This window comes from Dromiciops gliroides, chromosome 3, assembly GCF_019393635.1.
Source record: "Dromiciops gliroides isolate mDroGli1 chromosome 3, mDroGli1.pri, whole genome shotgun sequence".
In the NCBI taxonomy this organism is placed as follows: domain Eukaryota; kingdom Metazoa; phylum Chordata; class Mammalia; order Microbiotheria; family Microbiotheriidae; genus Dromiciops; species Dromiciops gliroides.
In genome coordinates this window covers 262,796,347-262,809,164 of record NC_057863.1, presented here as the reverse complement: position 1 = coordinate 262,809,164, position 12,818 = coordinate 262,796,347, and the positions used below count along the sequence as shown (strand labels likewise).

At 37.2% G+C, this 12,818-nt stretch overlaps 1 protein-coding gene across 1 annotated transcript in view; it reads left to right on the top strand.

The window, feature by feature from the left end:
- CHAF1B (chromatin assembly factor 1 subunit B) overlaps window positions 1-1,796 on the top strand; it is a 39,443-nt gene extending 37,647 nt beyond the window's left edge. Inside the window, exons 13-14 of the mRNA XM_043996470.1 lie at window positions 534-628; window positions 1,142-1,796. Of these exons, the coding sequence (XP_043852405.1) occupies window positions 534-628; window positions 1,142-1,254 (208 nt within the window). The 3' untranslated portion in view covers window positions 1,255-1,796. The remainder of the gene's footprint in view (window positions 1-533; window positions 629-1,141) is intronic.
- The last annotated feature ends 11,022 nt before the right edge of the window (window positions 1,797-12,818 follow it).

The following is a 12,818-nucleotide window of genomic DNA, read 5'->3' as shown; positions in this document are numbered from 1 at the left end:
AGATTTTCCCTATAGAATTTTAAATAATAGGATTCTTCTTTAACTTTCTCTTAATCCTTTAAAAATCTTCAAAAGCCTAGGGTTTGTGTTCTTTCTATCATGAATTTTAAGATGGAGTAGTCACAGACTCCCAGATTTCCTCATAATTTCTGTTACTTTGTCAGGATCAGAGCTAATCCTCTTCTTTGCTTTCTCCATTTTTTGAAGAATGAAATATTATGACAGGCTAGGAATTGATAAGCTTTTATCATAGGTCTAGCAGATCTCTGTATAATTGAATTCCCCATCACTAGTAAACTTCTGTTCCAGGCCGTGTTCTTTTCCCCAAGCTCTTTATTTCATTTTAAGAATACTTGCATTATTCTCAGCTGAAAGTTCAAACATATCTTATTGCAATATCTACTTTTAAAAATTATTAAATAGCCATGCTGTTTCCTAAAAAATGGGGGAAAAAAAAGAATATGTTTATCAGACATGGAATGAATGCCTATCCATTATTCAATCATGTTACCTATCATTTTTTAAAAATCTAGGCGAATAAACTTAACGACCTTAAAGACAGAAGCTCAGACAAGCACTCCACAAGCCAACGCAGTTTCTACTCCATCTATAGAAGTATGTCAGCCAGGTAAATACATTTTATCTGAAGCAGAGATATTTTTCATTGCATTGGGTTGAATGGTTTTATCAGGTCATCTTCCAATGGTAAAACATAAAATTTCCAAAAACTGTCATGCATATGTGTGTGTGTGTGTGTGTGTGTATGTATATATATAATATATGTAATTTCCCTATAAGTAATTCAGCAGAGATTATAGATGAAATTATCACAGACACTGACCTGCCTTCCCAGTTCCCCAGGGTAATTACTTTTAGATGGGGTGGAGTCCATATTTATCAAGATTGTACCTATAGATGCCACTTTTATCAAATTGGAATTTCCTCCATACAAAGGATGTTTTTGCTAAAGTTAGTTATATTGGACTCTAAGAAATCCTTAGTTTCTACTCAAAAGATAATTTATTAAGTACTTTACTCTGTGCAAAGCATCGTATGAAAATTAAATACTCTTAATTCCTCAAGGAGCTTATATTTTGTTGGACTTTTTATAACCACAAACTTATGCTTCTCAATATTGTAGAGATTGCTGAAGACACTCTTTGCAATTCTCCAGAATCAAAACGCCTCAAGTTCAATGAAACACCTACTTCACCATCTTCTGAAAGTGAAAAGAGCCATGGTTTAAGCAGCTGAAAGTCTAGAAGACTGGATTCCTGATGAACTTTCATTATCTAGCCATAGTCTGACCAAAGTAGGAAAGGCCTTTGGGTCCAAAAGGAGGCATATCTGATGGAATATATGACTTGTTCAGCATCCAGACAAGGTGCAACAAGCACTTGAAGGATGATTCCTGTAGTAGAAGATACTGGCTTGTACTGCTTTTCCTGCAAATAACTATTCTATTTATCATATGTTTTAACTCAGGAGAATGAAAGTATTTATCCTTAGATTAAATACTAGCACTGTTCTCCTGAAGATGGAACTCTATAAACTCTTTAGCCATCCAAAAATGATTAAATTGTTGTGAAAATCTATGAACTTTGCCCCTTATTCTAAAGCATTTTCCTAATGATGGAACTTTTCTTCTAACATTAGATCTTGAAAAAAGGAGAAAATGTAAAATCTCTTTTGGATTTTAGAATGTGTGAAGTGATTGGTAATTTAAATGATAGTTTCCATTTAGCTATAAAGTTTTTTCATAATTACTCTATTTGCATTTCAAAAATTACTTTAAATAGCCTACTATGTATCTTGGATTTGCTTACCTCAGTCCTTATGGGTAACAATAATAAATTTTTTTAAAAAAGAAAAACTAAGCTTTTTTTAATACGGTAGCATTAGAATTGGAAAGGCCACTGGATGTTTTTTAATCTGGTCCACACTTTATTTTAAAAAAATTCTTGGGGGTAACTAGTTGGCACAGTGGGTAAAGTACTGGCCCTGGATTCAGGAGGACCTGAGTTCAAATTTGGCCTCACACACTTGACACTTACTAGCTGTGTGACCCTGGGCAAGTCACTTAACCCTTATTGCTCTGCCCCTCCACCCCAGTCTTTGTTTTTACATACCAAGTATTTACAGATTACTCTAACTTCATGAGTAAAGTAAAACATAAGTAAAATCAGTGATACGGTGAGCTCATCTGAAAATGCATACATTTTACCTCTGTTGCAGCCTCCCCTTCATCTCAATTACCTCATTGAGAAAAAAATAGAAAAGAAAAACAAATTTCTTACAAAAAGTATGTATAGTCAAGGAAAACAGACTCTCTCAATGGCTATATACAAATACACAGACACATATACATATACTTCATTCTGCACTCTAAATCCAAAACTTCTCTGTAACAGAGACCATATTTTATCCTCAGTCCTCTGGAATCCTGAATGGTTATTGTATTGACCATGGTTACTTCAGCTTTAAAGATGAGGAACCTGAGACGCCCAAAATGAGAAATAACTTACATGTTGATATGGGGAAGATATTCCCACTGAGTACCAACTAAAATCCCATTTATTCAGGTCTCCTATAGACAATGGGATTTTAGTTGGTACTCTGAGGAAGCCAGAAGGTGAAGAAGAGGAGGGAGAATATTTTAAGCATAGGGAAGAGCCGTTGAAAATGCCCAGGGTTAGTAGATGGAGTGTTTAGTTTGAGGGAAAACAGAGGCCATTGTCACTGAATTGCTGAATATGTGGAAGGGTATAAAAAATCTGTAAAGGTAGTGGTAAGTGTTTATCAAAGACTTTGAATGCTAAACAGAGGATTTGATATTTGATCCTGGAGGTGAGAGAAGTTACAGAAATTTAGGAGGAGAGGTGACATGGTCAGATTTGCACTTTAGGAAGATTGCTTTGGGATCTGAGGGGAGTGTGAACCAAAGTGGGGAGAGTCTTGTCACAGGCAGACCAACCAGCAGGATATTGCAGTAGTCTAGGCTTGAGGTCATGAGGATCTGCACCGAGTGTTAGAGAAGAGAAGGGTACATATACGAGAGAACCGAGTAAGGATTGGCATTAGAAAAGCAGAAACTGTATTTAGACCAGCATCTCATATCATATGATAACAAACTCCAATTGGATACAAGACATAGGTTATAAAAGGTCTTAGCAAAAACAAATCACAGAGGGGCAGCTAAATGGTGCAGTGGATAAAGCACCGGCCCTGGATTCAGGAGGATCTGAGTTCAAATCTGGCCTCAGACACTTAACACTTACTAGCTGTGTGACCCTAGGCAAGTCACTTAACCCCAGTTGCCTCACCAACCCCCCCCCCCAAAAAAAAAAAAACAAATCAGAGGAGCAGGGGAAAATATGTTTTTCATAACTGGATAGGGGAAATGTTTTTAAAAATTATTAAAATTTTAAAATTAAAATTTTATTTCCTTACCCATTGAGAAGGCAAGAAATGCTACCCATTATGCATATGAAGTCATACAAAATGTGCACTCTTGAGTTTATCAGTTTTCTATCTGGAGATGGATAGAATTTTGTATCATAAATCCTTTGGAATTGCAGTGGATCATTGTTTTGGTTATACTCTTTCACAGTTAATTAACTTTACAATATCTCTGTAACTATGTAAATTGTTCTCCTGGTTCTTTCTGCTCACTTTGCTTTGTAGCACAATAGTTTTACGTCACATATGCCATAACTTGTTTAGCCATTCCCCAATTGATGGTCTTTCATTCAGTTTCTGATTCTTTACCACCACAAAAAGAGCAGATAAAAATATTTTTGTACATAAGGGTCCTTTTCCTTTTTCTTTGATCTTCTTGGAATATAGACCTGTTAGTGGTATTGCTGGGCCAAAGGGTATGCACAGTTTTATAGCCCTTAGAACATAGTTCTAAGTTGTTCTCTTAAGTGGTTGGACCAGTTTGTAACTCTTATCAGTGGTACATTAGTATATTTATTTTCCAAAATCACCTCCAGTGTTTGTCATTTTCTTTTTGTCATCTTGCCAATATGATGGGTATAATGTGATTCTTCAGCGTTGTTTTAATTTGCATTCTCTAGTTATTGGTGTTTAGAGCATTTTGTTTTTTATAGAAGACCATTGGTAGCGTTAGTGGAGAAGCAAGCTGTCATATAAATGGATAGATGAAGAGTTCATGACCAAGCAAGAGAAAGGTTCATAGGGGGTAAAATGGATAATTTTTATTATAAAAATTAAAAGTTTTTTGCATAAACAAAACCAATATAGCCAAAGTTAGAAGAAAATGAGGGGGTAACTAGATGGCGCAGTGGATAGAGCACTGGCCCTGGAGTCAGGAGTACCTGAGCTCAAATCCAGCCTCAGACACTTAATACTTACTAGCTGTGTGGCCCTGGGCAAGTCACTTAACTCCAATTGCCTCACTAAAAAAAAAAAAAAGAAAAAAAAAGAAGAAAATGAGGAAACTTGGAAAAACATTTGCAGCAAAGTTTATCTACTAAAGGTCTCATTTCTCAAATACATAAAGACTTGAGCCAAAGTCATAAACATAGGAGCCATTCCCCACATAGTAAAAAGATATGAAGAAGCAGTTTTCATAGGAAATGAAAGCTACCAGTTTCTGATTCTTTACCACCACAAAAAGATCAGATAAAAATATTTTTATGGGTTCTTTTTCTTTGATCTCCTTGGGGTATAGACCTGGTCCCTACCAGGTATTGCTGTCACCCTTTATGTATAAATCATGTACACATTTAAAGCATATCTTGGTATTCAGTGTGAGGTGTTGATTTATTCCTGGTTTCTGCCAGACTACTTTCTAGTTTTCTCAGGTTTGTGAGATAGTGAGTTCTTGCCTCTGTACTTGGGATCTTTGGGTTTATCAAACATTCAGTTATTGTGCTCATTTGCTTCTGTATGTTGTAATCTAATCTGTCCCATTGATCAACCCCTCTAATATCCAGTGCCAAACTGTTGATGATGACTGCTTTGTAATATATTTTGAGATCTTGTACTGCTAGGCCCCTTTTCTTCCCATTTTTTTCATTGATTCTCTTGACTTTCAGATGAATTTTGTTATTACTATTTTTTTAGCTCTAGGAAATAATTCTTTGGTAGTTTGATTGGCATGGCACTGAATAGGTAAATTAATTTAGTTAATATTGTCACTTGTCCCCCCATCTCTGGGTTCCCTAAGGTTACCATCATATTACCTGCAAAAAGTGATAGTTTTATTGCGTATAACATTATCTGTGTTTATTCCTTCAATTATAATTTTCTTGTCTTATTACCATAGGTAGCATTTCTAGAACAATATTGAATAGTAATGATGATAATGGACATCCTAACATCATCCCTAATCTTATTGGAAAAAGCTTCTAGTTTATCCCTATTATAAATAATGCTTGCTGTTCTTGATTTTAGATAGAAACTCCTTATTGTTTTAAAAAAGGCCACATTGGGGCAGCTAGATGGCGCAGCGGATAGAGCACCGGCTCTGGATTCAGGAGTACCTGAGTTCAAATCCGGCCTCAGACACTTAACAGTTACTAGCTGTGTGACCCTGGGCAAGTCACTTAACCCCAATTGCCTCACTAAAAAAAAAAAAAGTGAAGTGCAAGCAAAGATTAGAAAAAAGCAGCATTCTTGGATCAGTAAGAAAGCGATGAAATTCAGTTTTACTCTGACAGTAACAATCCAAAGTGCTTTTATTACCCTGAAGGCTATTTATGGGCCAAAGACTCCTGGTGCATCTCAGCTACTCAGTGTTGATGGACCCACATTGATAAGAACATGATCCTGGAGAGAGGGGCTGAACACTTCCATAGTGTTCTCAACAGACTGTCATCAATCAATATTGCACAGTGGATAAAGCACCAGCCCTGGAGTCAGGAGTACCTGAGTTCAAATCCGACATCAGACACTTGACACTTACTAGCTGTGTGACCCTGGGCAAGTCACTTAACCCTCATTGCCCCACCAAAAAAAAATATTGAAGCAATTGACCATATACCTCAGGTTGAAGTCAGTCCCTCACTAGCTGAATTTCCAACTAAAGAAGAGATTTTGAATACAAAGTACTTGGTGCTGATTCTATTCCAGCTTAGAGTTTACAAGGTAGGGGGCCCACTGCTCATACAAAAGCTGACTAAAATTTCCTGGGTTATATGCAAGAGGAGGTTATCCCCTGGGATGCTAATCCACTGTTGGTAGAGTTATGAAAAGATCCAAACATTCTGGAGAGCAATTTGGAACTGTGTCCAAAGGGCTATAGAACTGTGCATATACCCTTTGATCCAGCAATACCACTGGTAGGTTTATATCCCAGACATTCCAAAAAAGAGAAAAAGACCTATTTGTACAAAAATATAGCATCTCTTTTTGTAGTGGCTAAGAATTGGAAATCAAAGGAATGTCTATCAGTCGGGGAATGGCTAAACAAGTTGTGGTATATGATGGTGATGGAACATTATTGTGCTATAAGAAATGACAAGCAGGATGATTTCAGAAAGGCTCGGAAAGTGAAGTGAGCAGAACCAAGAAAACATTATGCACAGAGACAGAAATATTGCTGGATGAAGAACTGTGAATGACAACAATTCTCAGCAGTACAATGATCCAAGACAATCCCAAAGGACTAGTGATGAAGCATACTTTCCACCTCCAAAGAACTGGTATTGATTGAACATAGACTGAAACATGCTATTTTTCACTTTCATTTTACTCAAGTCTTCTTATACAAAATTACTAATATGGCAATGTTTTACAGAATTGCACATGTATAACCTATATCTGATTTCTTACTGCCTCAGGGAGAGAGGGAAGGAGGGATAAAATTTGGAACTCAAAACTTTAAATAAAGGAATATTTACTAGGGAAAAAAGAGGAGGTTATTCCCCAGGAGTTCAAGGATGCCTCTATTGTTCATCTCTATAAAGGAAAAGGAAATAGATTGTCCTCTAACAATCAGACAATCACAGAGGGAGGGAACAGTCTCTCTTAGTCATTGCTGGCAAGAATCTTGCCAGAGTCCTCCTTAATACGCTGATCCTTCACCTGAAAGATGATCATCTACCTGAGGCTTCAGAAAGGGCTGAGGAAGAGTCAATAAGGTATTTGGTGCCCAACAACTCCATTTTCTTTCTACAATGTCAATATGATATTGATAAATAAACCAAGGAGAGACAAAGTAGCAAAAGAAAACAATAGACATTAATACCTCTAGTTAGCATTAATGCAAAATAACAACAACCTTTTAAATAATATGTTATCAAGTAGGCAACAACATGATAGAAAAATTTTGCACTATTACCAAGTTGTATTTATATCAGGAATGCAGAGTTAGTTCAACATAAGGATGTGTATAAGTATAAGATAGCATGTAAATAGTATAAATAATAAAAAAAACATTATTATATCCATAGATGCGGGGCAATGAGGGTTAAGTGACTTGCCCAGGGTCACATAGCTAGTGTCAAGTGTCTGAGGCTGGATTTGATCTCAGGTCCTTCTGAATCCAGGGCTGGTGCTTTTTTTGTTTTTGTTTTTGTTTTTGTTTTTAGTGAGGCAATTGGGGTTAAGTGACTTGCCCAGGGTCACACAGCTAGTAAGTGTTAAGTGTCTGAGGCCGGATTTGAACTCAGGTACTCCTGACTCCAGGGCTGGTGCTCTATCCACTGCGCCATCCAGCTGCCCCCAGGGCTGGTGCTTTATCCATTCTGGCACCTAGCTGCCCCTCCTGAAAAACCTTTTGACAAAATTCAACAATCATTTCTATTAAAAACTCAAGGAGGAGCAGCTAGGTGGCACAGTGGATAGAGCACCGGCCCTGGAGTCAGGAGGACCTAAGTTCAAGTCCGGCCTCAGACACTTGACAACTTATTAGCTGTGTGATCCTGGCAAATCACTTAACCCCAATTGCCTCACCAAAAAAACAAAAAAAAAAAACCCCAAAACAAAAACCTCAAGGAATCATAAGAACAAGCGGACCTTCCCTTAACATAGTAAATAGTATTTATCTAAACACAGGAGCAAACATGTAATTGAGAGAGGTTAGAGGCTTTTCCATTTAGATGAGGGATAAAGCAAAGATGTCCATTATCACCATTATTACTTAAAACAGTGCTAGAAATACTAACTGTATTGTTAAGATAAGCGTAAGAAACTGAAGGAATAAGCATAGGCAAGGAGAAAACAAAATTACTGTTTTTTTCAGATGATATAATGATGTACTTAGAGAATCCTACAAAATAAAAAAAAAATCATTGAAATAATTTCAACCAGAGTCAGCTAGGTGGCACAGTGGATAAAGCACCAGTTTTGGATTCAGGAGGACCTGAGTTCCAATCCAGCCCCAGCCACTTGACACTTACTAGTTGTGTGACCTTGGGCAAATCACTTAACCCTCATTGCCCCGCAAAAAAAAAAATAATAATAATAATTTCAACCAAGTTACAAGGTATAAGATATAGTCACATAAATTATCAGCATTCATATATGTGTATATATATACATATGCATATTATATAGATACATATTATATTGAATGAAATTCTGAGAGACAAATTTCAGGTGTGATTATTAGCTAGCCTAGCAATAACATAAATAAAAGTAATTAATTTCTCTCAGTTACCAACAATCTGGAGTGAGGGTCACAGCCACTGTTAGGTGTCTGGAACTCCAAGTTCCCTCACTATATTGCTTTTGAAAAGCAGTTTGCTTGCTTCTAATTGGGCACTATCTGTATTTAATAGATGGTACAGGGTCATACAACAACCCATTGTCCAGAGTCACCCAATGGTTTGGATGATGTAAGATGATCTCTCCACAAGATAAGTAGAACACTAGAAGCTTCTATTTTGACTAGTCAATGGTGCATTAGAAATCATGTTTGCCTGGGTCTCTCTGGTATTAGTACTCTTCACAAACTGCTTGTGAATATGCCAGAGACTAAGGTCTCCAGTCTAGACCTGGAACCTTGCCTCCTCTATAGTCCAGGGGGCTCTTACCTTATAAAGACCTGTCTCCTGAGGAATGCCTTTTTGCCAGATGGACCAGGCAAAAAGCTCTATCTGCTACAAGAGAGACATAGGCACTTGAACTTCGGTAGTTTCCATTAGTTACCACTAATCTGCTAGCAGGATATACCCTGAGGAGTAGAGATCTTGCCAAGTTCTTCCAATTGACTGGGGTCCAAGCTCCATGACTGGCATGTGAGAAAACCTTGAGGATACAGCAAAGAGCTTCATCTATATTAGTTCTTGGAAAGTGGCCATGGCTCTGACTAAGTGGTCTGGAGACAGAAAAGTGTAGCACTAGACAATCAAAGGGTCTTCCCTGGGATCAGGACCAATAGAGGAATTTTACTGGTGCCTCTAAATGCATGCCATTATTTGTGCAGCATGTCAGCACCCATCATATACTGAGTAACCAGCTTGGAGCTGTTACAAGAATAGCAGAAGTGGAGCAGCTAGATGGTGCAGTGGATAAAGCACTGGCCCTGGATTCAGGAGGACCTGAGTTCAAATCCGGCCTCAGACACTTAACACTTACTAGCTATGTGACCCTGGGCAAGTCACTTAACCCCAATTGCCTCACCCTCCCCCCCAAAAAAAAGAATAGCAGAAGTTGGGCAAAAGTTCATCAATTTAGACATCTGGGTGGTGATACCATGCTGTACTAGGGGCAACTCTTTGTGGTGGCTAAGAATTGGGAATCAAGGGAATGTCCATCAATGACTGAAGAAGCTGTGGTATATGATTATAGTGGAATGGTATTGTGCTATAGGAAAGACTTATATGAACTGATGTATAGTGAAGTGAGCAGAACTGGGAGGACATTGTACATAGTGACAGCAGTATTGGTCGATGAGCAATTGTGAATGAATTAACTACTCTCAGCAATACAATGATTCAAGACAATCCTAAGAGACTAATGATGAAGCATACTATCCACCCCTAAAGAAAGAACTGAAAAAAAGAGCACTTGTGGATTGTACATATATAACCTATATCAGATTGGTTGATGTCTTGTGGAGGGGGGAGGAAAGGGATGGAGGGAGAAAAATTTAGAACTCTAAATCTTATGAAAATGAATGTTGAAAACTACCGCATGGGGGCAGCTAGGTGGCACAGTAGATAAAGCACTGGCCCTGGATTCAGTAGCACCTGAGTTTAAATCCGGCCTCAGACACTTGACACTTACTAGCTGTGTGACCCTGGGCAAGTCACTTTACCCTCATTGCCCTACAAAACCCCCCCCCAAAACAAAAACACCTACCCTTACATGTAACTGGAAAAAATAAAATAAATATTTGTTGCACTGAAAAAAAAAGAAATTCTATGTATGTATGAAATACGTATGTATGTTATAAAATCGTGTTATGAAATTGTATTTCTTCATAAATAGTATGTATTGAAGTTACATCTTTGAACCAATTTAGTAATATAAGACTTAGTTGTAAAGATTTTACTTTTGCCTTAGGGGTAAATAGGGAATATGGATATGTTAGTCTGGAGGCTTACAGTAGTCAGCGGTTTTCTGGGTTTTTAAATGAACTTTCATTTACTCACTATATATGTGAAACTTCAAAATGTGATTATTCTTAATTCCTAATGATTGATTTCTGTGTCAGGATGGATTTGAACTAGAAAGGATAAGTAAAATAAGGCCTTATATGAGCCTGTATGTGCTTATATGTGCTTATTTTTAAATGTTATTGCAATAGGAGAAAAACGAGAATAACCAAGTTGTAAACTGTGATTAACAAAATTTTGCTAGTAGTGAAATTTTGTTATTTGAGGTAGAATCTCTTGGGACTGTAATTTGATATTGTTCTGAGAGCTGATTTCAGATATGATTGTCTATATTGTCATTAAGCCAATAATCCACCATTCAAGGGAGATTTCATGTGCTTCTCAAAGGGGATGCATCTTGGGAACTGCTACAAGTGGATATCTATGCCTGGGATAGTTAAGGGGACAGCTTTGAGTAGGGGAAGGTAATATCCCCTTGATTCTGTTTCCCCATTGTGTAATCTCCTTTCTTAACAGAAAAGTTACTTCTCTGATTAATTCTGTTCTTGGCTATGATACCTGATGAATAATGTGGAACCTTTCTACATGATTGGCTATTGACTATGACTTTTTACCTGAAATCAAAGAAAACTAAGGGAGTTTTCCCCCTGTTATGCTTGTGTCAGGTCAGTCTGTGGCCTTGAAGGGAAATTCTTGACATTGTTAGAACTATGTCCCTCATTTTTCCATTCCTAGTGAATTTCTATAATCAGTAATTGCAACACAAAATATATGAATGAATTTATTAATACTAAAATATCTCTGAGTTACCATAATAATATTTTTAACCTGAATTCATAATCAACTATCCTAAGCAACTAGGTAAAATTAATTTTGGGGCTTGCCATCCATAAGATTAGTTCCTTAAAATATCTTATACTTTCAGAATGGTATGAGAATAATATATATTCTCAAAAGAGGGGGATAGGATAAAGATGTAAAAGTTTAAAATTTGTAATAGAATAGTAAACTTAACTTTAAGAAGATTAGACTTCTCTAAGAACTAGGATATAGATATATGTAAATATATCCATCCATCCATCCATCCATGTGTGTGACTGTGTATATATGCATATATACATACATGTATGTGTGTATGAATATATGTATGTATGTAATGCTTCTAATGGGTTATACAGGGGCTTTGAGTATGCTTCAGTAATAAGTTCTCAAAATTGAATTAAGGGTTATATGTGTAAAATTGCATTAATAATTATAAAGAAAATTTTAAAATCATGTTTTTCCTATTTTGTTTGTTTTGTTTTGTTTTGGTTTTGGTGAGGCAATCAGAGTTAAATGACTTGCCCAGGGTCCCACAACTAGTAAGTGTCAAGTGTCTGAGGCCAGATTTAAACTCAGGTCCTCCTGACTCCAGAGCTGGTGCTCTATCCACTGTGCCACCAGCTGCCCCCATGTTTTTCCTATTTTTAAAGTCTATCTGATAACATTAAGAAACAGAAGGGGGCAGCTAGGTGGCACAGTGGATAGAGCACCGGCCCTGGATTCAGGAGGACCTGAGTTCAAATCCGGATTCAGACACAACAAATTACTAGCTGTGTGACCCTAGGCAAGTCACTTAACCCCGATTGCCTCACCAAAAAAAAAAGAAACAGAAGGGCTTATTTTTACAAGTGAGGCTCTCATGGATCGTCTTAAAACATTCTTCCTTCAGCCTGTTGATGGAATTGTCCACATCAAGCACAGGGTTCGAGAAAAGATAGAAAGAGCAAGTAATATGTAAAAACTGAAATTCTCTGATGTTTCAAGTGAATTATGGGTTCTTAATTTAATGTTCTTTATATAGCTCTGTTGTTAATAGAATTAGTTGTATAAGGTTTGTGCTGGTTTTTAATGTATGAAGTAATGGAAAACCAAATTACTTCAGTCTTGTTACTGGCAGATTTTAGCAACATTCAATAGGAAATCTCTACAAGTGACTTTGGAACCAAAGAAGTATATCTGCTAGGGGGAACACCCTTGAGAGCTACCCAGAGTATGAAGCCTATTCAAGAATTTCCAAGGGGATGATGCTTCCAGGGACCAGATGACAACATGTGACAGCTAGAGACCTGGATCCCTCTATCCTCTATCCCAGCCTGGGGCTGGACTTTTTTTATAGCAATTGAGGGGATGCCAAAAACAAATTGAGGCAGTATAATTCTTTGATTGGATAATTCCCAAAGCAGGAAATCCACATGATTGGTCAAGGGGAGGAAGCCGAACTTCGTGTTTGGCTAAAGGAAGTAA